Source organism: Monomorium pharaonis, chromosome 4, assembly GCF_013373865.1.
Source record: "Monomorium pharaonis isolate MP-MQ-018 chromosome 4, ASM1337386v2, whole genome shotgun sequence".
Lineage (NCBI taxonomy): Eukaryota > Metazoa > Arthropoda > Insecta > Hymenoptera > Formicidae > Monomorium > Monomorium pharaonis.
This window is the reverse complement of record NC_050470.1, coordinates 27,253,580-27,280,958: the sequence shown is the minus strand read 5'-3', so window position 1 is coordinate 27,280,958 and position 27,379 is coordinate 27,253,580. Positions and strand designations below refer to the sequence as shown.

The 27,379-nt window shown below is 29.8% G+C and overlaps 1 protein-coding gene across 7 annotated transcripts in view; it reads right to left on the bottom strand.

Annotated features, from left to right (window-relative positions):
- LOC105832140 (heterogeneous nuclear ribonucleoprotein 27C) overlaps window positions 1-26,517 on the bottom strand; it is a 42,234-nt gene extending 15,717 nt beyond the window's left edge. For 2 of the 7 annotated variants that reach the window (XM_012672815.3, XM_012672816.3), the window contains exons 1-7: window positions 26,332-26,514; window positions 24,641-24,848; window positions 23,141-23,327; window positions 20,077-20,159; window positions 19,011-19,401; window positions 16,852-17,052; window positions 12,745-12,900 (exon numbers count right to left, since the gene is read on the bottom strand). In XM_012672815.3, the coding sequence (XP_012528269.1) occupies window positions 12,745-12,900; window positions 16,852-17,052; window positions 19,011-19,401; window positions 20,077-20,159; window positions 23,141-23,327; window positions 24,641-24,848; window positions 26,332-26,369 (1,264 nt within the window). In that variant the 5' untranslated portion in view covers window positions 26,370-26,514. Of the gene's footprint in view, window positions 1-12,744; window positions 12,901-16,745; window positions 17,053-19,010; window positions 19,402-20,076; window positions 20,160-23,140; window positions 23,328-24,640; window positions 24,849-26,331 lie in introns of those variants that run through there. The other 5 variants (XM_028189153.2, XM_012672814.3, XM_012672817.3 and 2 more) reach the window with 5 other exon arrangements.
- Window positions 26,518-27,379: the final 862 nt, after the last annotated feature.

The window sequence follows — 27,379 nt, the reverse complement described above, 5'->3', positions numbered from 1 at the left end:
AAGATAAACTATTGATTCACAGGTTCACTCCTTTATTAAGCTGCAAAATGTATTATTATCTCATCGCGTACTTTTGACGTACATCGTACAATAAAATTTACAAGTACATCGTATCTCTATCGAGTAAGTTTGTACAGTAACCAAAGTCTAATTAAATATAAATTCAACATTTACAAAACCCTCGCCACATACAGTCAGTCCTTTCGTCGGTTAAGTTAAGTTTATGAATTACAACTAGTTTATACTTTACATCGATCTATTGGCAATGTCACGTAAGCAAACGTGTGCCAGGCATTAATTAATTATTTATTCATCCAAACGGAATTGAGAATATTGTGTTACACATGATACTCCCACTCGGCCCCGTGATATCCCTAGGAGTTACCGTTAATTAACTAGTACTTAAACAAGAAAGTGTTTCTTTTCGGGTCCCAAGTGACTTAGAGACTGACTTACTTAAGAAGAACGGATTAACTGCGTGTCACTAAGACTTTCTCTGACGGGTTTCTTTCCCCCTTTTTAAATAAATTTTACTTTCGAGTTTCGCTTAGAATACACCCTGACAGATCGATTGGGATATACCGATCCCCTCTTGGGATCGGTTTACGTGACGCGACTGCAAATGTGACGTGCCAAGTAATACCGTAAGATGCCAAAACAAATGGTGTTCTTGCGACCGACAGAATGGCAATCCCAATTGTTTCATCCAAGTTTTTTCATTTGTCGCCGTTTGTTCTGTTATTCCGAACTTTAGTAGTCTCAGTTGCAAGAAATATCTTGAACGCGGAAACGGATCCGAAAATTAGCGTAATAAAATGATTGCATTTACTTCGAACTGAACTATATCCCAGATAGCACAAGTAGCAGATACAACTGTATGCGAATAATATTTGACAATTCTTCATGCATAGTAAATTAAATAAAGACGCTACCTATTTCTTGCTACATTTGTTCTACAAAATTATTTTAATTCTTGCATGATGAATTTATCAACAAATATCTGCCAAAAGCATTCTACATGCATCCTAGTAGGATGCATATAGGAATGTTTTGGCAGGCATCTAGAGTAACATTTAATCTTCTATTGTTGATTACGACTTGCTAGCATTGGGAAACTTAGGGAGCGTAATTGTAGCTTTTCCAACCTATCTCCTACCCTATCCGCTACAATTACTCTCCCTAAGTTTCCCAATGCTAGCAAGTCGTAATCAACAATAGAAGATTAAATGTTACTCTAGATGCCTGCCAAAACATTCCTACATGCATCCTACTAGGATGCATGTAGAATGCTTTTGGCAGATATTTGTTGATAAATTCATCATGCAAGAATTAAAATAATTTTGTAGAACACAAATGTAGCAAGAAATAGGTAGCGTCTTTATTTAATTTACTATGCATGAAGAATTGTCAAATATTATTCGCATACAGTTGTATCTGCTACTCGTGCTATCTGGGTATAGCGCTCATTTGCCAAGTATTGGTAAAGCAATTGTAAAAATAAACCTAACTCCACTGAATTAAATTGCTGTAGATATACCCAGAAAAAGCATTAGATAAAAGCCAATTTCTCTAAGAATGCACTTTATCCTACGCATGTTTATCAAAATAATTTCCTATCCGAAATACACACGTTTTTATTTCGTATCCTCACGATTAAACAAGAATAACTGCCGATGATTAAGCAAGTTGAAAGCTTCAGTCTCGATTTGTGCATGCTATATCGATCCAAAATTGATCGAATAACATCGTCGAATAGAATCTAAGCCTTATTTCTACAATGGTTGACAAAAAATATCCTTGCAACCAACATTACTTTGTGGATAACGCGCCTATCTTCCACCAAATAAAAAGAAAAAAGGGGGGATAGTGTATGTATCTGGTGTAATGATTGTTTTTATTCAGATTATACGAATATACGCACGTGTGTGTGGCATACGTATTTATCGGACATACGCGTGCACGAATGACCGTGCATACAATGCACATACCTTTAAAAAAATACTTATGATCCCTATACGATATACGCATATAATTTTAAAGGTATACATTTACACGAGCAGACATACGAGTGCGTGTACATACACATATGTCGTAATGAATATATATAGATACATGATAGAAGTAGTGTGTAAACATTATTTTGTCAACATATGCTTTATGTTGGTAATTCAGCAATCATTATTATTAATAGAAGGATCATACAAAAAAAATTATGCTCACATTTCATATTTTTAACTCTTTCTCTCTCTCTCTCTCTCTCTCTCTCTCTCTCTCTCTCTCTCTCTCTCTCTCTCGCGCGCGCGCTCGCTCTCTCTCTTTCTCTCCCTCTTTCTCTCTCTTCTCGCATTCTCCTATTTCTTTCCAAAAGAAAACCTCCTTCCTTTCTCTCTTTTTCCTATCCTGTTTTTCAATTCTATATCTTTTGGCTTTTTCTTGCAAAAAACAAATTAAAATAGAGACCATGCGCCTTGGCCTGGAACGTACACCTCTGTGCTGTCCGAAAGATGTCCGACTTCAAATTTCATGATTACTTATTTTTAATCCTGGTCTACAGTTGACCACACTTTATATTTCTCTCGCTCCAAACACAGCCTTTCTGCCCTTATCATGATATTTTCAATCTTTGCCTTCTATTTTGCTCTATTTCACTTATCTTTAAGCCGCCTTTATTTTAAACGTAAAATCTTTATAAAAATGCTGTAATAAATTTCTAAAAACACTTAATATAAGCTTTATCATAATTTGCATAATTAAAGCCTTCAGAGTACTTAAATACTTTTTATTCAATAATTCGATGATAAATTATATATTTAAATTATTAAATTATATTAGTTTTAAATTTTGCGCCAAATAACAGTATGTAAACATAATCTTTCAATAATTCCGAATTAAATAATTCTTGTTAAAAAACAATCTAAGGATATCCATATGTAACAAATAAACGCATGTAACAATTTCTTTACACTGTTAAACTCGTAATATTAAATTATATTCAATTTGAGTCATTTTTAATCATTCCAACAAGTTACTATTGTTCCTACTCAAGATGCTGTTAATTTAATTAAAACAAGGGAATTAAACAATTTAACTCAAGAAATGTATTAAATCTAACTCAAATTTAATTTATTATTTACTAGGTGTTTACATTAATATAGACGCTGCTTACTTTAAAACTAAGCAATTCAATTACAAAAATACAGAAACTATAGACGTTGATTAGATGAGGTTTTTAACCACATGTTTCGTGTTAAAATAACACGTTTTATATAAAATAACATTGTTTTCGACATACACACACATAGAAGTTAAAAACAGAATATTATTTAAGGATTGATTTAAATTTTATCCTTTAACATTTAACAGTGTATAGTCATTAAAAAGCGTAAAAAAAACAAAATATACTAAAAGGTTAAACTTTAAGTATTTAAAAAGAAAAAATATTCTTTTTCTTTTTAATATCTAATATTTTTAAAATTAGTATTAATTATTTTAATAAAAACAAAACTGATGTAATATTTTATCACAATAATTTTAATTAAAGGTTTAAATGTAACTTTGTAACTTCATAATGACAGTTTAGTAATATTTTTGATATAATTAACGGAATTAACTCTCACCTAATTTCTTGTTATTCCTTGTTCAGTAATAATTGTTGAATATATTAAATTTTGTATCAATTAATATTTTAAGAAATTCATATTTGCATATCATATAAAAAGTAATTTACACATGGATGACAAGCTTATCTTTAATTTTATACAATTTGTTCAACGTATACAAGAATCATTGGTGCTAAATCTATTATCCATTAACCTTAAGCTGTCACACTAAGTCATCATAATCCAGACTGATAACTTATTAGAAAGAATACCTTTCGGGGCGCTTGGAAATGTAAACTTGTAATGCCATCTAAAATCAATTTCAGACATCTACTATACTAACAGAAACATTTATGAAAAGTGTCTGTTCGGAGCTGTTGAATACGTTGGGTCACTGTGACTTAGGTATGGCAAAGGCGTCGACCGATATTTAATAAAAAATTTTTTTCTATAAAAATCCATTGATCTTTTCAGTAAAAAAATTCTGTGCAATATGTAAAAAATAAATAACTTTTGTGATAGGTTCATTTATAAACTCATTTTTTTATTAAAGTAACATCTCAAGAGTGTAATCCTACATTTTTAGCTTAAAATATTAAAAAATTGAGAAAGTTATAATTTTTTAAACAAAATGTAATTTTAAAAAAAATTTGTTTTTAACCATTTTTTTCAAATAAAAATTAAAAAATTTGTTTAATCAATGGAATATATTTTTCAATGTTTAAACTTTATTTTAGAATTTTTTCAGAAATTATGAACACTTAGTTCTTCAACTGTACTTCATCGAAAATTGCATGGGGTCACGGTGACCCAATGTAACAGTCTCGTTCAAAAAAAAGGTGACAGCCTATGGTTAATGGTGAGAAATAGTAATCACCAGAAGAAAAAGTTAAACATTTATCGTAAGATAAAAGTTTAACAAAATAATTTATCTACACTATAGATTATTCAGAAATGATTCGATGCTGTGAGCAGAGTAAACTGACAAATAAAATTAAATGGAACATTTCGTTTGTTGTTCGTTTCATGCGTAAACAGTCCTTCAAAGTTTACTGCTTCTACTTCGCGATCTAATTATTTAATATTATTTAATATTTTGTTGGTTATTTCAGTATATTCTGTTTTACATATTCAAAATTTGTTAATCAAGCAAGCAAATAATGTGTAAATATTAATTCAATTATTTCAACATTGCTTATATGGTTTTAAAATTCACAATGCATTAGACATTAGATTATGCAATGTTTTCCTTTATTTTATTATTAGGTACAGGTGTTCTTGAATAGATTAAACTCAATAAAATAAAAATAATATTTTATCGCGGAAGCGCTATCAAAGCAGAAAGTCGAACATCCTCTTTCAGCACAAGGTGACATTAAATTTGCGGTACTGGGAATAAGACGGACGGAAAGCGCGCGAGCGTAAAGATCATTTAATATATCCTTATTAATGATGTGCAAACATTACGCTGCCCACCCATTTTTTGTTTTCAGAAATTCGCATATCGCATATGCAAACAGTCAAATGCGCATGCGGCACACTTTGTGATACTACTAAACTTACTACCATAGGTTTGTCTCATATTATTCTCTATTTTACGCTATTCACGATTAGCTCGTAAGGGGATACGACCTTACCAATACAATGCTAAAAGTTTACAAGTATACAGGTCATGTTATTACAGTTAATAATTTCATTTATTATCGTTACAATCATTACCAACTTTACGTCTATTATCTTATTACTTCACACTAAAATATGATAAAAGTAGATCAATCGATTCTCTCATCGTACCGTGTGCGAGATATTATTTTAAAGCATCCCAACAACTGTAGGAATTCCATGCTACTAAAATTGAAATAATTGTTTGACCGTTCTCGAGCAAAATAAACGATAACGGCGGTATTTTTCCCCCTCCCTTTCGCATTAAAAAATTAAAAATCCACTCTCTATATATATTTTATTTTATTTTTTGTATTAATGGCTCTCAAAACAATCTGATAAGATTTGAATCTATTAGTTTCTCGATCACGTGTCTTGAGATTCGATGATCAAAATAATTATACGTTTTATAGGACTTTATTTATTTCGTTTCATCTTCTAGCTAACTTGTCCAATTCGCTAATGCACTCGTGGTTTTTGTTAAAAATCGCTGATCACTCTCCCGATACACTCATTTCTTCTCAGTACTGTGTACTTTTCATCATTGGATCATTGAATTATGTGCGTGTATGTGTGTGTAAGAATCGTGGATAGTATAATCTGTCTGCGTATAATTTATCCCGCTAAAGAGCGGATTCCCGATTCCTCCTTCTCATTCTCTCCTCTCCTAACGATTGAAATATCAGCCCACTGCACAAACCTTAACATAAACATATTTTAGAATTTTTCTTATATAAAACTCACTTGTTTAAATCTCCCTACATTGTTTTCGCATTACTATATACGTTTAAGACAATAATTACTTTGTCCTATCAGACTCGCAGGAGAGAAAATCACCTTGTAATTATAATTTAATGCCTTACTGCTTCTATGTAAACGTAATTTAGAATATATTGTGTGTATAACACATTTGTCTCTTATATTAATCAGCTTTGTCCCATTTGAAATGATTATTTTTATTTTTTTTTATTTACTGCCTTAAACTCGCGCCCACACGCGTATGGGCAATTATCACACTACCTGAGTACAATATATACCGGCGGCCTCTTCTTTATTATCTGACTCTCACGCATCGTCTTAAATAAAAAGCAGGCTAGATTTAGGGAGGTTTGAACTGTCGAGATTTTCGAGGGGAATCGTCGATATTTTCTTTTTTTTATTCTTCACGAAAGTTACGTTACTTATTGATATTTAATGGTCTGAAACATCGGAGCGAGACACTAATATATATTACATGGATTGCTGATGTTTTGATCTCCTTTTGTTTATATTTTCTGTAAAAACATTTCAACCCAGAACGCATTAAATAGATCATTTAATGTTTTAAATTTCTTGACCCAAAGTTTCAACAAATAAAGTTCTAATTGCTTTAAAATTTTTTTTAAATATTTTAGCTACATAATCCTAAAATGTAACCGTAATATTATCGTTAATACTCTTGCAGAAATAATTTTTGTTAATTGTAATTATTTATTAGATATTTATATACATCACAGAGCGCATAAATACATCAATTTAACATTTTTATGCATGTACGAATTTTGATTTTAAACAAAGATCAAATCTTGTTTTTTTAATTTTTCAGTATTTTTATAAAAAGTGTCACGTATTAATATAAAATTTATTATTATTATTAATTTTTATAAAAAGTTAATAATAAATTTAATAATAATTATTACTAAAGAATTATTATTATATTTATTATTTAATTAATTTTATTTAATTTATTATTAATAAATTTATTTAAAATGTCACAATATTAATGTAAATTTATTATTAATGCGCACAACTTTCCTAAAAAAAATGATAAACATTCAATTGGAATGCAACGCTAATCAGCAATTCATGTATATATGTATATCAATGTAACAAGATCGATTTGTCAAAGAGTAAGACTCAGGCAGTGACAAAACGATACGCCGAAAATGTATCTTTTATTAATAGTATTCTCCTATTAATTGGACGCGTTAGCGCGGCTATATTATGATGTTCGTTCTTTATTAAATCTCACGATTGATCAGCAGATAAATACCCATCTATTCTGGGAATATTTATCTGCTATCGAATGACATGATTCCGTTGGAGAGATTTCGGTGCAATCGTAACAAAAATAATAATAATAAAGAAGAGGGACTGCGCGATGTTCGCATTTTAAGAATTAACAATCGCTTAGTGAAGATGTAATAGCCAATGATTATATGTTGTATAGTACCAACTAAGATATATACTAATAATTAAAAACGGCAGGAGAACTCATGTATATCAATAGAAAGTGTTTTCCACGATAGATTACGATACGAGTAATAAGTAGTTAAGTGTAATATTTAATTATACGACCAGTCTTTAGTGTGCGGGACGCTAAAACGTGCGCTTAACGTTAAAACAGACATTTCGCGACGTCCCCGGAATTATTTATACATTTAAGGACATTTCTTTAAATATCGAAATACTTAACTTGTCTGGCAAAAAAAACCTAACTCACATGCTATGCAATCGCTTGTAGGATGAACAAGGATGAATTCACGCATTACTTAATTAAGTTAATAGAGAAAAAAACAATGACTTAACTTAATGGCTGTAATATTTATAGTTTCTTTCTTTATGCTGCGTTTCGCTCTATTGACTGTGTATGTTAAAAAAAATTAACACGATAATCATCCAAATGCATGAAAAACGGAAAGAGAAATTTACAAATATTTTATTTTATTTTATTTTTAAAAAGAGGCGTGTTACTAATTTTGTCATTGCTTTTCCACGAAACTGATTGATTGTTGATTGTCAAGTTCGTGCTCTGCGACTGATTCATTGTGTCGTCTGTTGCTGTCACTTTTAACAATCAACATTTGTTTCCACATATGTGTATGTATGGAATAGGTGTATATGTGTCGTTTGAATACAAACATTTAGTTCTCTCTCCAGTATCTCTCTCCATTTTTCAAAGTTGTAATTATCGTGATATTATAAAATACTCTAGTAATAATAAATATATTTTCTGCAGATGGATCAGTCAGATAAAGATTTTTTAGATGCGTTTAATGTCGGATATAAAATAGAAATGAAAAGTGCCTCAGTTTACTTAAAAAAGGATGACCGAAAGTATCACAATAAAGACATTTCAGGACTAAATTTAGGGTTTTCTTACGAGATATTCGATATATAGCTCTCCTTTCGAAAACGACATAAAGACGAGCGATTCGGAGCAGTAAGAATAGATGAACATAAGACAGGGAGGAAAAAAGAACTCAAAAAAACAATAATTAAAAAATGAGAGCAACAACAACCCTGAGAGCAAGCCGTACAGTTCGCAAAATCCGCGAATGAGGCAGGTAGTAACAACGGCTAGAATCAAAGTATATTTTCCCTATATGCTACCTATTACATTAATTAGATGCGTCAGCTCTGTATTTAAAAATACTAATAATATTGCGTTGAATATAAATATATTATCTGTTATAATTAGTAATAATCAATTATTCCAATAATTCCGCTCTAAAACCTCCACGTCCTGCCTTCAATTTGTGTTTTAAAATTCCATTTGCGCTACCTCGTACAAAGCATCTTTTCCAAATATACCACCGTCTCATAATCTAAAATATATGTATGTACATATAGTTGTGGCAAAGGCAGCCCTTAATTCTTTGTAACCCTTTCTTTTTTCCCTCCCCCGTCTCTGCGCGCTAATATTTAAATTTATTTTTATCCATCTGAGACTCATTAATATAATAAATTAATTAGCTCGTTTATACCAATCCTCAACAAACGCATCAATATATTCACATGTCCTGTACAAATCAAATGTAATAACTGCTTTTTCTTAACACCTCGCGTACACTTAAGACTTTAAAATTCACGCTTTAACTTTAGTTAAAAATCGATAATAGTAAGAAATATAATATTAGTATTAATAATTATAATTGATATACTAGTGGTTCTTATTCCGCATCGTTAATTATCGGTATTATTCTATAAAATAAGTTGTAAAAAACAGCCGTAGATAAAACACATTTGTCACTATTTGCCGCTCCCTTCTTTGCAAGTTAGGTATTAAATAACGCATTATTTATTTAGACAACCATAGTGTTTTTCATCACTTTTTCATTTATATATTTTTCCCTTACGAATTTATCGCTTGAATGTTCAATAATATGTTAACTATTTAACTCTTTAGTTACACTGTATATACATATTTCCGATTAAAAAATTGCTTTTATTACTCAAGTTCTTAATCTAAATATTAAATAGAAATAAATAAAAATTTAAATAAATAATCATCAAAACTCTTTTCTCTCTTATTAAAATTTATGTGTGTGTGACATTATATTATATATTAGAATTGTTTAATATTAGATAGTCTGATGCTTCTCAGTAAAATTCAATTATTCTGTATCTATGTAACTTATAGTAGTAGATAGAAAGATGCTAAATTATTCGCTTTGTAAAAAAAGAGATGTTGATTATCTCTGATGTCATTACATAATACAGTCTTTATTATCTTTATGTAATACTATTTATTATTATAATAAGCACTAAAACTTATCTTGACTGATAGTCTTTTATTTTCACTATTTAAATTTAATTTCGCTGAGATTTTGTTCAATATATTAATTTTTATAGAATTTAAAATATAATTAATTTATATTATAGTATTCCATAATTGTGATGCATTTTTGTGAGAATTAAACATTTTAGAACAGCCGTAGCTAAAGAGTTAATTAGTTTACTTCTTTTATGCACATTAGAGGTAAAAGTGTGCGTGTGCGTGTGTGTGTGTGTGTTTGATTGTGTTCATGAATGTGTATGTTTATTTTTACGAGTTTCCTTTATATTACCATAATAATTAGGTAAAATTGGTTGTTTGATTGAGCTCTCTAGTCGCATTTTTGTTTCGTTATGTGTTTAGTTAAGTGTGTTATTGCGTTGATCCCAGAAGTTTACACGAGTCGCGTTTTGTTAACATTGCACTCGCTTTTCTTCATCCGATTGGCGTGTACAACACCGGCTTTTTCTCCGCGATATATTTCGTCGCAGGCGAGAAAAAATTACTATATAAGATTTTTAACAAAATGCAAAATGGTTCTTTAATCGATACAGCGATCGATATTACTCGATAATAAATACCATCATAAAAAAGAAAAGCTTATTTTCTACATCTTTGAATGCAACGCTATTCAACACTTTATTGTCAGGATGCGTAACAATCTTTAATGACATGAACGACGAAACAAATAACAGAAAGAGTATGAAAAAAAAGAACAGTCGATCGTCTTGCACTTAAGATACAATGAAGCCTTACACTGCCGTTTGATGGACAAGGAGAAAAATTATGGGTAATATTAAATTACGTTATATGAGATCACATTTTATAACGCTTAACGAAATTGTTGGATTCTGTAACCGTAATCTATTAATTACACCTTTATATAAGGTCTATCTTGGTGAATTATACATTAGCATAATACTCGCCATTCTCATCAATAAAGTAAGACACAACGCGACCCGCTCGGTAATTAAACATGAGCATTTGGAGAGCACTCTTCCGAAATATTCCTTGTTTAGATCTATGGTAAATCCTACAGAGTAAATACAATTAAGTCATATATTTAATCAGGTAAACTTTTCAGGTCGATATCCCCCATCGAGACATATCCACGATTACAATATACCCCTCCCTCCACCTTATCTATCAATGATCTCGTTCTACTGATCTAAAATTTAAACACTTATAAGCATCATCGCATATTTCATAATTATCGTCGACAGTAATAATAGTGTAATAGTAATAGTGCAGATGTAGTACTTGTAGTATTAGCAATAGCAAGAACAGTGATAATTTATTAATAGTAATAATAGATGTATACAATAGTAATAATAATATAGAATTAATTGTAATAGTAACAATAATAATCGTAGCCTTAAATGTGCCTAATAGTTATTATAAATCGGAAGTAAAAAATAAACCAGTTTCCACGTGCATTACAGTATGGTCGAACAGAAGCCAGTCCGACGGCCACACACTAAGTTCTTATAATATAATTTGTAAAAATATTTATGATTGTTTGTAGGTTATTTTTTTCTCCTTATCCCTTCCCTTCATCGCGCGTGTTGATATTATTTCCAAATCGTTGGAAGAATAGGAAAGCAGCCGTTAAACTAATTTAAGAAAACATTATTCATAAACAAAAAAGAGTAGAAGAAAAAGGAACTGAGGAAAATACGTATTTAAAATACTACTAGTGATATGACATGAAAATAAAAAAAACGCCTGCAGAAACCGCATCCTGCCACGTGTTAAAGATTTATATAAATATACATACACCATATTAAAATGATCTATATATTTTACACTATTCTCTGTAGTCAGCCTGTGTGATCGTCTTACTTAATTATCTCGTCAATTACATTCAATTATGTATAATTATATTCATTTTCTTTTTTCAATTATCCGGTATAACAACTATTTTAATAAATACAAGATCGTGGAGGGACGAGTGTCTCAAATGTGCAAGTCACTCGCGCTGACTTCCCATCAGAGACCATAGTTTAAATTTTTTTTTCGTGTATTCTTAACTGCGTTACATACAACACCGTGTCTGCTAACGGTGTGGAAGTGAACAAGTATCGAATTTTGTGCCTGTCCCGAGAATTTTTCTCGAACGAAAACTTATTCACCTCCGTAATAAATGCCATTAACGATTAAATGATTAGCATTCTGATTCTTTACGCTCGCTTTCACTGTATTTACTATCTTTTGCCTTAGAAGTTCTATCTTATAATCTCTTTTAACTCATTATATATTTTTATAGTTTGATATCGCGCTTTCTTTCGTCTATCCCAGTGCCATACAAACTTCACTTGTCTCATGGGTGTGTATCCTAACAATGTTGATTTGTTTATCGTGCTTAACATTTAATATTTAAAATTTATATTTTTTATCCGGAATGATCAGGAGTCGTTCTCACGAGCGATCAGTGGAAAAAATATCTGAAAAGATCCTAAACACCTTGTTTAGAGGTTTCATTTACTAAGCTTACAAGAATTTGACCGCTCGCGAACGATATACTGGCATAAACAAGAGACATTCCGTTTTCTGTCGTTGATTTTGCTTGTAAATTTCAGTATCAATCCTTTTATAGCAACCATTTTACTGTACGACTAATCGTAATTTGTGGTTTTCTATAAATAAAAATATATTAAATAATGCCAATTCCTTAAACGATAAATATCTTTTTCTAAACATTCCCTTGTAAGTTATAAGAAATATAAGAAATGTGAATTAACAAAGAATGTCTCATGTCATAGCACAGACGTCACGATCATATAGTTTGCATTTATCCTGAATATGAAGAAATAACCCACGAGCAAGGCCAAACCATTCAGCGCATCAAGTCTCCAACTGGAGTCAATTAAAATGGTCATGAGGTGGGCCACTCTTTAAAATCGAAGCCTTGCTGACCGGGTTTAGGTGCGCTGGCAGCATACCCACCTTGGCTATTTTCTCCTCCCTGATACGAACGCTGAGGATAAGAAGTATCAGCATAATTACTGTACGCAGAGTACCCAGTATAATCAGGAGTCTTAGCTGAACTGCTGCTGGATCCTGGCGCACCTGAACCAGTATTTTGGCGCGAATACATGTCACCTGCAACATTTGTGCATAACATTAAGTCATAATGCACGTCTCATTCTAACAAATTATTAAAAAATAAAGAAAGTAAAGTTACATGTGCTTAAAAAAGTATTAAAACTAATTATTTACGTTCATTTATTGTCAATTTATACAATTATAAGATGCACTACATTCTCTATACTTTATTATAAAAACATTACCAAAAAACCAAAGAAATTAATCATAAAATTAATATACAACAATATACATGTAACACTATTTTATATATAGCATGTATAAAACTAAAAAAACATATATAAAAATGTTTTGTTAATTTTTGTTTTTAAATTTATTAACTCTTTATTTTTTTAAATACTAAAAAATATTGAAATTATTCGCTATCAAAAATAAAGATAAATCAAAAATCCTCTCTACATACAAAAAAATAGAATATATCCTTTTTAAATAAGACTTAATAATTACAAAAATTAACAAAATATTATAGAAAAGACCGAAGCTTGTTGGCACAAGAAACAAATTGGCATTGCATATCGCTATTTTATATATTTATAGCAAAAAAAACAATTAAAAAGTTGTTGTCGCAAAATATTTGTTTCTTCTAGAATCTAGAATATAAGTACTATTTTCAAATTTTTTTAAATCGAACAAATATTACAATAAAGAAAAGGAAAAATCTGATTCAAAAAAAGACAAGTAAACTTCAAAGTTTCAAAATTTTATATTAATATTATTCAGCTTAAAAGAACAAATCTAAGTCATATATTATTAGTTAAAGGAAATGTTTCTGTTACTATATATGTTATTTTCTACAATAATAATTTATTCTAATAAAACAATTAAAATTAAATATAAAGTATATTGTGTCATATTTAAAGCAAGCTTAGCTCATGCGCAGGTGAGAAGTGTGTAAACATTCAATTACAAATTGACTTTAAAACATTTTTATTTAATATTTCTGCATTAAAAACTACATTTAAAATAGTTTGTAATTATTTTTCTATAACATTTTGCTATTTAATCACCACAAAACATCGAAAAATATAATATTTACAAAAAACACATTTACAATTTGGTTTTTTTATTTTTTATTGTATTAATTTAATATGGAGTTTATTGTATAGGCAACTTACATTGCGATATGTGTCAATTTATCTGTAAGGACAATTGACTACAATACAGAATGTTCGTATTTTCAATTATCATAAAGAAATTATACTGCATACAGAAAGATAGAGCCTGGCATAAAAATGTAGAGAAAGGTCTCTTTATCATATTAATAGTTTAATCTCACAATTAGCTTTAAAGTGTCAAATGCTGAAATTGTAAAAACTGTGCCAATATGCTCCGGTTTGAACTATTATTTACCAATATATTTTTATAAATACGACAAATAAATTTTATTCTGCAAACATCTGCATATAAAAGAAACTCTCACATCTGATATCTAAAATATTATAAAATTTATATACATTTGAATCGGCTATTATATCATCAAGATTAATGAGATCAGTATTCATATATTAATTCACATATGTGATAATTTATTTGTCAATATTCGATTTTTATATAAGATCTTTAAACCTATATAATTATAATAAATTTAACTATATCAGAAATTTTCCAAACAACTTATAAAATATAAATAAAAATGTGTAGATCTTATTAAGAAGACATAATCTTAATAAAGTAATAAATGATGTACACTTAAACTGTTATATAACCATTTAGCACCACCAGCATTATATAACCACCAGCATTTTGTATCAAATAACTATTATAATCATTTAGCATAATAATGTATAAACAAATCATTTTAACTGTCAGTAAGTCACTTCTTGAATATCTACATGTATCATATTACATTTGTATGCTCACAATTATCATTTGTGAATTGTAAAAAATATTCACAATTACAAATACAAATAACATTTTAAATAATAAATTTACCCTTATTGAAACTTTCATTATAGTTACAGTTAAATGCAAACTATGTAAATTAATAATAAAAACCATTAGGTAGATATACACATATCACACAAGCAAAGATATTAAAAATATTATACTGATCTTCAGATCTTAAACACGAATTAATGTCGAGTTGTATAACTTTTATTTTCTTTTTAAATTTTTCTAATTTATAAGCACAAATAGCTGATCATTATTGATATTTCTTTCAACATTGTTTCCTACAATATATCATATTCATTATTGTCAATAAAGAAGATTAATTTGTCACTAATCATATAATGAAAGAAAATAGAGAATATAAGAAATTATTATCCTATTATCACAAATCATAATACAATATTATTTTTTTTTAGTTTTCGATATTTATAAAATGATTTTTATTTTATAGTTACATGAGTTATAAATTGTAACATGCTCTCAGATCTTGGGACAATAGTAACTTTTGAGAATGTATTCTAAATGTTACGGTACATAGAACAGTTTATGCAATATATATGTATACATAAGTTTCAATTATAAATGTGGTTAAATAATGTATACCCGATAAATCGGTATTGGCAGGGTACATGCTTTTCAAAAATCTACACATAAAAAGTTAAGCACAAAAGACATATTTTGAAAAAAGACAGACTTATAAAATGTCATACAAAATTTACAAAGGATTGGAATATATCCGGGATAGGACATTTAACAAAATTATAATTTAACGTTACGGTTCAAATATTTCATTTCTAATGTTCGAGGCATGATCTACAACATCGTGTAACGAATAAAACATGAGATAATAAAGCAGATATAAATGGACAGATATGAATAAAAGCAGATGGGAATAGAATAGTTGGACAAATGGCAGTGCGACAAGCGTACAGTAAGCATTACTTTTAATCCATAGAGTGAACAATATGCAATATTACCCACTTAATTTAATTTCAAGCAGAAGCTAGTATCTATATCCCATTACTTCTGCATATACATATATAAATATAAATATGTATAAAAATAATAAAAAATACACATATAGATACATTTCAAGTAAAAAAGGGAGATATCTGAGTTCTATACGCTATGAATATATTGCAATACAAATTTCTATTTCCTTCAATCTCCGTCATCACAGTTATCATATTGTGCATCAAAAGTATCAAATCTTTCGCGTACTAATTATTATAAAAACTTAAACATAATAAGTTAATGTAATTTTTTTATTAGAAATTATAAACAGATACATTATAATCTGTGTACAAAAATTATATTTCCTTTTTTACTTTTTTTTTTAGAAGCAGAATTATTGTAAAAATTATATAACCTCATATAAAAATGTTAATGTCAATGCAATGTTATTAAGCGTGCCTATTTATAGTGCTATTGTTAAATTGCTATTGTTAAATTCAATTGTTAATATACATATGCCGGATAAAATATCGCAATTAATAAAATGAGTTATGAGAATTGGAAGAAGTTTATACAGCATAAACAAAAAAGAAAAAATATTCTGAAGTTGAAAGCATCAACTTTTTGAGTACGAATGAGTATCTTACAAAATTCATCTAATAATCTATAAATTGATATATATACAAAAATTGGGTTGTCAACATGTCATTTCTCGTTTCTGACGTCACAAATTCAATATGGTTGCTGCAAGGGGCCAGAAGCCTTATGTATGCATTTGATGAAAGTCATCGTGACTATGAATTCATATGTCTCCTTCATTATCAACTTAAGTAAAAACTATCTCTCTCATGTACAACACATGTATATTCCAATCACAGCCGTCACTATCGCGACCAGCAATTGCATCCATAGAGAACGTTTGACTTTTAAGCGCTTCGTACTCAAAGAATTAATTCTTCCGATCACTAGAACATATAAAATCAGGCTGGTATAATTACGTTGCTAATGCTGTAGCTATGCGCAGAATTAGGTCAGAATGGAACTAATTGCGATGCCAAAGGGTGGAAAGAGGAAAGTTTGCTTGACTTGAGCTTGAAGACTCACCCTGCGGGCCAGAGGGGTTCGAGTTGGAGTTGGGCTGCGAGGAGTTGGGCTGAGGGGGCTGGGGTGGGGGCTGGGTCCCAGGAGGAGGCCCATTCTGTGGCATGTTCCAGGAGCTCCAAGAGCCCCCAGGCCCGCCTCCCGCAGCCCCGCCAGTACCCGCCGTGGGCCCGTAGCCCCCTGAAGCGGCCGCCGCCGGCCCACCTGCGATCATCAACCACACAAAACACGTGTCACCGACCGCATGTTATAAATCACCTCATATTTCTTTGTTTAATTTATATTACTATTATTTTTTTCTAATTTGTTTAAAAAATATAAAAATGTCTCTACTTCTTATTTAAGAATGTCTGTTCGGCGATTTCAATATTCATGCTTGGTTCTCCTAATAAATCGGCACAGAAGCAATTGGAAGAAAAAAAAGAACAAAAAAGCGATAGCCAGGTGATAGTAATCATATGCAAAGTTGCTCTTGCAGAAAATATTATTTAACGTGTGTGTGTGTGTGTGTGTGTGTGTGTGTGTGTGTGTGTGTGTGTGTGTGTGTGTGTGTGTGTGTGTAAAACAGTATAAATGTGATAATTTGTTATAAGTATGTGACATGTTATTTTTTCCAATGTTATCCGCTATCTCTAAGTACATTAGAGATATAGCATACTATTTTTAATAAAGCAATAAGTGCTTTAAGATAATCTAATGTTATAAAAAGTAGAATATCATATTTTAGTAAAAATACAATCTATGTAAAGATTTAGGCAAATAAATTTTAATAAAAAAAAAAGATATGAAGATTAAACTTAAAGAGAATCAAGCATAAACTGTATAGATAAGATTATGAGGTCCAATATTATTTTAATGTATTTAAGATATATATATATATATATATTATGTCAATCCAAACCAAGTGTTAGAGTTACATGATACTCGAGATAAATTTTAATTAATATTTGAAGATAATTGTAATCATTAATTACACAAGATAAATGTTTTATATGTATTATTTTACATAGGCAGCACTCAGATAATATAATTTTCAAAATCGAGAAACGTCTAAGATATTTGTAGACATTATATCTAAATAATATTTTACTGTGCATGTATAAAATGCCTTATATATTAACTTCATAACTGGTGTGTGTATGTGTGTATGTGTGTGTGTGTGTTATATTCCTGTACACATATCACTTTTGTTACATTTACATCATATCTAAAAAATTAAGAATTAAAAAGTTATTTCTAAGGTTACATTTGTAAAAATACTATTATATCTTTTAAAGCTATATATTGAAGTTACATAATTTGCTTGTTATACAATAATAATAAATAAAACATACGTCTGGGCTGACATAATTTCTCTTTCAAATTTCTTTGCAGTAAAACCTATTTTCTTTTCTAAATTTTTTTTAAAGACCTCCAGGGGGCATAGTAAAAGTAGATCATATTATATTGTAATCTATAAATTTCTCATGTTCTTATCTTTTCTTTCTTTGTCTAACCTCTCTAAGCAGGATGGAAAAGGACAGGAGCAGAAGGGGGGAATCAAAGTTATATTTATTTGAGTAAAATTTTATCCCTACTTAAAATATGGTATAAACGAAGTTGATATTTGGTAAAACTTTATTAATCTTAGAAAAACTGTTCAGATTAAATACTTTCAAATGTATGTCGCTCTAACTATACATATATATGTATCAATGGTATTTTTTGTTTTATTTTATTTATTAATTTTATTTTTTTAATGTGTTGTACATGATATCAACGTCGTTCACCATCATGTACCCTGTATAATACGATACAGTAAATTATTCAGTAATACTCAATTTCTATTGTTCAATAGTAAATTTTCCTAAAAATTTCCTTAATTTTATCAATTGAATATGCTGTAATTAATATCAATATTTTAAATCAAGGATATAAAAACAAGAGAAAAATTAAAAAATATATACACATATTAAATTTTTCTAAAATTTACATTTATAAAATTTAATTTTTAAAAACTATCATATTCAATAAATTATTATTAATACTGGACAAAGTGTGTTAACACATTCAATTGAATCATATCGTCTCGTATTATGTTACAATCTATTAGGATATTGAGTAATATTTACTAAATAGAAAATAGAGAATACGTAATCCTTTATAATTACATTCAAACTTACCATAACTTCCATAGCCCTGAGTAGCTGCAGCTGGTTGAACATTATAGCTGCTACCCCATTGGTGTGGAGGCGGCGGCGGAATCTGCTGCTGTTGCGGCGGTCCTGGTGGTGCACCCCAGCCCTGAGCATTATATTGGGTGCTGTATCCTGCATATCCACCAGTTTGAGGACTAGTACCCCAACCCTGGTATTGTTGCATCATATTACCAGGCGGACCCATAGGTCCTCCCATCATAGGTCCACCCATTTGTCCGTTCGGTCCTCCCATAGGTCCCATATTTCCGGCCATTCCCATCGGCGGACCACCTTGTTGAGGTGGACCCCATTGACCCTGATGACTATCGTTCATTTTGCTCGACGAGTCGCGCGGTTCGGCCCTTTTAATCTCAACCTGAAATAAACAAACACACACCACACAAATGTATTACAAATTTATTTCTTGTCTAACAAAAATAATAGTGTTTCAGATTCGTATCTATTGTTAAACCAATTTTTTAAAAGAAATTATAGAAATTTACATTACCATTTGTATAATTAACTTTACAAATTACTTTACACATATTTTAAGTTAATAAGTGACTATCGTTAATTAATTTTATACTCCGTACTAACGCTTGTGCTACCTTATTTTTATATAAGTTAAATATTATTTTTATATAATATTTAACTTTAATTATATTAGATTTAAAATAATTATAAGATACTTTAGAACATTGTAGTCAATTACAAAACTCTCATTATAAAATAGAGACTCAATAATTGAACTTAATTGTAAACTAATACATTTTATAGTAATAATACTTATATAATAAATATTTAAAATATTTCACACTTAATACTATTCTAATTATAAAATTAATTCAATTCTATCCTTCTCAATTCTATGCAGAGTTTTTGTATACACACTAATGCTCGTATTAATAATTTATGTGACTAAAATTCTTATATAATATAAATAACCTCCACAAGCTGGAATACAATATTAATACACATTTATTTTCTATTTTTTGCATAAGGTCACACAGTTTAGTTACATGTGGTGTATTGTTTTAACTATAAGCTATACCTGCTTTCCATTCAGGTTGACAAAATGTTCCGCGACACATCGATCCACAGCTTCTTCATCCTCAAAGCTTAGAAAGCCGAATCCTGTCGTGAGAGAGAAAGCCGAATCCAAACGTGAGAGAATATAATCAAAAATGTTCGCACAATGCACAATCATATAAGAAAACAGTTTTTACAATACAATTATAAAATATGTACATATATATGTACAACAAAAACTAAAAAAAATAAAATAAAATAAAATTTACAACATCCAGTCTTATAATAATACTTATTAGATAATAAATAATAAATTTTACCATTTATATTACTAAATCAATAAAATAATCGCCTTTATATTGCGCAATGTAAAGTCAGATATATATTCATAATATACATTGTAATAATCTGTGTATTACAGTATTATATATAAGATTTAACAAATCAAAATTAATACTTTAAATTTACTGTTTTATTACGCAATTAAAAAATATTTATTATAAGTTTAATTGCTTTTCTTATCTATATTAATTAATGTCAATATATTACGCAATTTAACTATTAATTTTCCTATTTAATCTGGATCTACCTAAATCAATCTACAATACATAATAAATATGTTGCGTTTAAATTGGACGGAATTATCTAAAAGTTTCGTCGTCTTTACATTATTTATTTAGTTGTTTAAATTATACCACTTAAAAGTTAATAAACAACCGCAAATAATTCTATAACCATTTTAATAGTAATAAGATTTAAACTTAAGCTTTTTATATTATAAATGTTTATATCATGTCAATTTATCTGTCAATTTATAATTTCTATAAATATTTTTTATATAAGTTCTCTAAGTATAATATAATATGCGGTAAAAATTACATGCATAATACAAATAAGATAAATTAAATAATATTTATGTTTCAGAGAGTTTAATACAATTAAAAAATTGTTTTTTGTTCTCCAATTCGTATTCTATAATTTCAATAATGACTTTAAGAATACTATTCGCCCATGTAATCAATTTGAATCAATAATGTTACACATGAAAAAATGTACATAAAAATTCTTGAACGTGCATTAAAATAAAAACGTTTTCAATAAAATACCATATGTAATTCGATAGAACAAGCTTGTAAAATATACCGAAAACTTCTCTTTTGTTTTTGATGACTAATAAAAAATAATCTGTGTTGAATTAAGATGCTTATTCAAGAACGAGAACAAGGCATTTGACAGCTACCAAATTATATAAATATTTGCTTTTGCATATAAAATCGTATAAAAGATTCGGTATATTTGAGCGCTACAACAATTATTTTAAATATAAAAACCTTGTAATAAAATAAAAAATTACATTGCAATAATAATTTTGCTTTAATATATATTATTTTTAATATGTATTATTTTTCACGTTTACATTATAAATATACGTATATATGTATGTGTGTACTTGGTATCAATATATGATTATTTTTTCCAACATCTAACTTTTCACTTGGAATTAAATCATGAGTATGCGACTTCTGGCAATCAAGCTAACAGGAACCAAAAGAAATTTAGGAAGCAGAATATTTCGTTTTCACGTACAAATATAGGCAAAGTCTTAATGTCCATTTCTATCTAAATAGATTAACTTTTATTTCTAAAAAGAAAAAAGTAAAAAATTAAACCGAGATTAAAATTAATCTACATTGGTAGAATATTACAGTTTTAGTTTCTTGTGTGAATGCAGCTATCAAATTATTTGTTTCTTATCTATATTGATTAATGTCACAACGCAATTGGCGATTATAATTATTATTATCTATAGATATAATATAGATCTATCTAGAATATATAATATTCTGCGTTCAAATTAAACGAAATTATCTAACTAATTAATATTTTATCTCTTTCTATTTAAATGACGTAAAATATATATATATATATATATATATATATATATATATATACACATGTAGATGATTGTATCACCTAAGTTTTCTCTCAGTCTGAAAATATTTCAAAATAATTAAAAAATGCTTATAAGTGTCTAATTAGATTTACTAAATACTAATCATCTTGTTTTAATTAAGCATAGTAATTCTGATAAATAATTTCCAACTAAATATTTAATTATTACTTAGTTCACACACAATATTATTACAATTTCTTTGCAATAACGTTATATTATCCATTTTTACAAAGTAATTAATAATTTTAAATAAATTTAATATAAATAAAATTATAATTATAGACAGAACACATAATTATAGATAAAAAATTACATAAATGAGTTTCTCAATATCTAATAGATAAACCTAACAAATAAATAGAATTTATAAAATTTCTTCTTTGTTACATAGCAAACTTAAGCTATGTATGATTTACAGTATAATATGACAAAGTCTTATACTTAATAAAACTTAGCCAAAAACGCATTATTTATAAATAACTGTATTTAATTTAATATAAAATATCGCAATATATGTGTAACGTAATAATAAAAAAAGATATTAAAAGAGATAAATCAAGATATCTTAATAATTGCACAATATTAGATAAATTTAAATATAATTGTATAAAATATTATAACAATAGAAACTAGATTAAAAATATAAAATTACTCATTTTTACATCTTATATCAATTTTTATTGTACATGAATAATGGTGTCATGGAATGAAAGTATGTCAGGCGTCAGAATTTTTGATCCAGACATTTGTTTTTATAAAATAATTCAATATCAATCAGTTATTTCATCCTTTTCCATTTATCTCTCTAAATTTATAATACAATAAAAAACATATTTCAAGAATTCTGACTGTAATTTTTTATCATCATGATGAAAATATAATTTATTCTATCGTTTTGATACATTATTCGATAGTTTCCACAACTTATTTTTGAAATTTATAATAAGTATAACATTAAAAAATGTTAAAATATTTTAAAGTTACAAAACATATAAAACATAATATAACTCTTTCTTTTATTAGAGAAAAAAATATATACAATACTAATAAAAATATATCTTATAAAAATGCCGTGAAAACCATTAAACAGAATGCATCAATGAATAAAATTTCAATATAAAAATCAACTCACCCCTTGATTTTTTCTTCTCTTGATCATACATTATGACTACTTCCATGACTTTACCAAAGCGAGTGAAATAAGATCTTAAGTCAGTCTCCGTCACATTACTTGGCAAGCCACCAAGAAAGACTTTCGGGAAGCCACCACTACGCTTGGGCTTTTGAAGAGTGCGCGGATTACATGGTTTTGGATCAATCTGTAATGCAAACGTCAAAATATATTTATATGTAACTTTTACTTATGTACTTATAATAATCACTATTTTAATCAATTTTATAAAAACAAAATGTCATTGAATATAAATTAAATACTGTTTCACATTAAAAACTAGTTAATTCATAATTGGTAGATTCAATTCCAATTCTTATTCCAAACATATATCAGTTTTTAAGTTAATTAAAAAACATTTTTTTAATATATTTTTAAACGCAAAAAATATATTTTTTAATTTACTACTGCAATGCTATTATGTGATGTTATTATAATGTAATCTATCATTTTCTTTTATTCAAACTATTGCATAACCCTTCCAGTACCAAAAAAATCTATTTATAAAAACTAAATAACAATTTCAATATTAAGAATAATTATTTCTAATAATTTGACAAAATTAAATTTAAAAAGTTTGCATTTGTATTAATTTTTTATATAACTTGTTTCTAAAACGTTGGCACTTGAAGGTTAATTTAACACCAAATTATATTTTAAAATATTCAGTCAGTAAATAATTTGAAACTATTAAACAATGCAGTTTTATTATACAAGAATAGACTAGTAATCTTCTTTACTAGCTACAGCACAATGCACACAAATTGTGAATTAAAACTGCAGATGATTGCAAATATAATCAAACATTTGTAGAGAAATTCTTTATGGATTAATAATTTTAGTTCTTGGAAAAAAAAGTTTGTACATTACTTATCAGTACCAACTTCTTATAAACAATTGTATAATCAAATTTCTTATTAAAAAATTAAATTTTTATTCTCGATCCTTATCCTCTTATTAGAAGTGTAATAATTCAGTGCATTTTTGTGGCATGCACTGTAAAAATAGTTTATACACATATACAAAATCTACAGCTTTAAAACTGATTTCTAATTAAGTCCCCACTGTTTTCAATCTTTTATTTAAAGTAGTTCTTATGACAAGATCTTATAACATACCTTCAAAAAAACATTCAAATAAAATCTAACCATATTTAAACTTAAAATCTTTGACAGAGGGAAGAGACAAACTCTCTGCATCAATATATTAAAACAATGGAAGAAAAAAAAGCTATAACTGCTTCATCAAAATTGGATATATTGGATATTTCAAAAAAAAATTTTTTTCTAATTCTGTACACGGATTATCTTGTCAGTATTAAAATGCATTTCTAAACTTAAGTTTAAATAAAAAATTGAATGTTTTGAGTGAGAGTATTATATTTATATGTTTATGATTCCCAAAATACAATCTTAAATAAATATCTACAATCTTACTTATAATAAATACAAAGATACATACCGTACGTCCATCAAGCTGATGAGGACCATTTTGAAGGACTAAAGAAACATTCGCAGGATCACTGAATGTTACAAATCCAAAACCACGACTACGCCCAGACTCGCTGTTTTTCATAACGACGCAATCAATAACTTCGCCATAGCGGCCGAAGTATCGTTGGAGATTTTCTTGGGTTGTTTCCCATGATAACCCACCAACAAATAATTTTCTAAACAAAATGAAACATTATCTTTTCAGCATCAGTAAACGTACAAATTTATTTGCTATGCCATATATGATTTACATTGATAAATATGTATCACTCTTAACAGGTTCTTGAATCTCTATATGAATGCTTTTCTTTACGATCTCTTTATTCTTCATATTTGTAATAATAAAATAATTGTTAGCCTTTGTAATAATAAACAAAACTAATGTAATAATATTTACATCTTATTTATATCATATTATTTTAATATTCCAATTAATATTGCATAGTGCATAATATAATCAAAATAATTATATATTCTATAAATATATAAATATGTATAGATTTATTTATCACAAAAGTAGATGCTCCAAATGTCCATCGCACAAATGCGCTAATTCTGTTAAAATAGAGACAAATCTAGTATCCTCTTTAAATCATAAAACAATTTCCACATTTCGTGGAAAAGAAAAGTAACATGACACTTTTGCAGTATGCAATATAAATATTTACAAATAATAAACGCAATAATTTCACGCCTTGCATTCTAAAGTGAGAGAGATCATTTTCCGCGTTCCAGTTCTTTCGGAAGTGACTATAACGTTCAAGTTTCGAGAAACGGAGAATTGATCTCTCAAAAAGATAGAACGTGCTGAGTCACATGAAGTGTAAATATGCCCGGCGGCTGCCGGCGCCGGCCAGATGCTTGCGAATATCGAAATCAATTGATACCCCGTCATTCCCCTCCATCGCCGTTTCTCAAAAACTCAAACACGCCATTCCGACTCGTATCATCGTTTGTACGACGAGTGCAAACTCTCGTTTACCCCACGCGCGTACCCTCACGACCGGCGCGGAGGCGCCGGGGATGCTCCAGGCCAAAAGCCCGCGCCGTGCGGCTCCGGTTGGGAATTGGAGCGTAAAAATAGAGAGAAACCAGACAGTCGGCTAAGGACGCGAACGCAACGCTTTCGCCACCGCTTCGGTGCCTGCGCTGCCTTAAAAGAATGCGCGGGCGGCGAACGGCGACGCGGGGAAAGGTGATGGGTGAGAGGACGAGGAGGAGGGGGGAGGAGGAAGCAAGGGACTCCGAAAATTTTCGAAAAATATCCCGAGCTAGAGAAAACGGCGCTGACGCGCGACGGGTCGACCGGCGAGCCTTGCGAGTGCGAGAAATTGCGCGTCCCCATCATCAGCAAAAAAGGAAAAAGCCGCGGGAGAACCGCCAGCGCGTGCATATCGGGACGTCGCGCAGTGACGATGTTCCACGTCGCTACAAGGACGGGATCTATAAACGCGAGGACGGAACGACGGCGGGAGGACTCGGGGGACGAAAAGTCAGTCTCGCGACGCAAATTCCTCGCAAACGGCAGCCCCGGCAACAGCGGCGGCGACAGCGGTAACGGGAACCTATGATGGCCCCGACGAATAATCGTGCGCGTGAAGGACGGCGAGAGGGACGCGATTACCGCACTTGATCACCGGCTCCCGGACTTTCACTCACCCCTTTTCGTCGTCATCCATTTCGGTCTTCACTCTCATAATATTTCACTTAAAACTACGAGAACGCGGTCAATTTCAGGGCGCGAGTGGGAATATGGCACGATGGCTTTAGCGGACGAGGGTAATGGCTTCGCACCTCATACAACGCGACGTCGGGAACAAATGTAAACGTAACGAAGCGACAGACGTCACTTCCGTCTGACTACGCGGGTCGAATCAGCGCCTCCGGCTGGCTGGACGCGCCACGGTTCAATCAGTTGCAACATTGAACGCCGACTCACGCCGACTCTTCGACATAGGTGGCCCACGTCACCATTTTGAGAACAGTACTTCGCACACAGTGATTGGTGTAGACAAATTATCTTATCTCAGCTCATTGGTGAATTCATCTTCTCCGTAGTGAGAACTGTTCATGCGTATTAGAAATTCATTCATGGCAGCGAAAGAAACGGTGTGTTGTAACTGGTTTAAATTAGTGGCACCGTGGTTAAAGAGCACAGGACTGTACCTGACAGGATCCATTTGTCCCGACAGTTTGGCTTTAAACTTGATTTAACAATTACTTTGGCTGCATTCCAAAATTCACTGCCAGTGCTGAAAATCCACAGTTTATGTTACATAAACTATTGATGTTCAGTACCAACAGTGAAGGCGGCTCTCGATCTCTTTTTCTTAGAATAAATGCAAACAGGCCTTAATCAACGATTAATTTATTAGTATTATACCTGCATTATTTAATTAAAATAAATAGAATTGTTAACTTTTGTCATTTAAAACATATAGAAAAAAGATCAACATTATTAAATTATACAATTAAAAATTATGCTTTAATTCTTTTTACCATATAAAATATCTACGCAACTGTCGTTATAACACATAACGACGAGATAACAAGTTACAGAATTCCACTACAAAACTTACATTTCCCTTTTTTATGCACGATCCAGGGGCTCGATTCTTGAATTTATTCGCAAGAGAAACGTATTCGCAATTTCTGTTCTTACAGAAAAGTTAGAAATTTATTGGCTATTGTATGGCTATTAACCAAT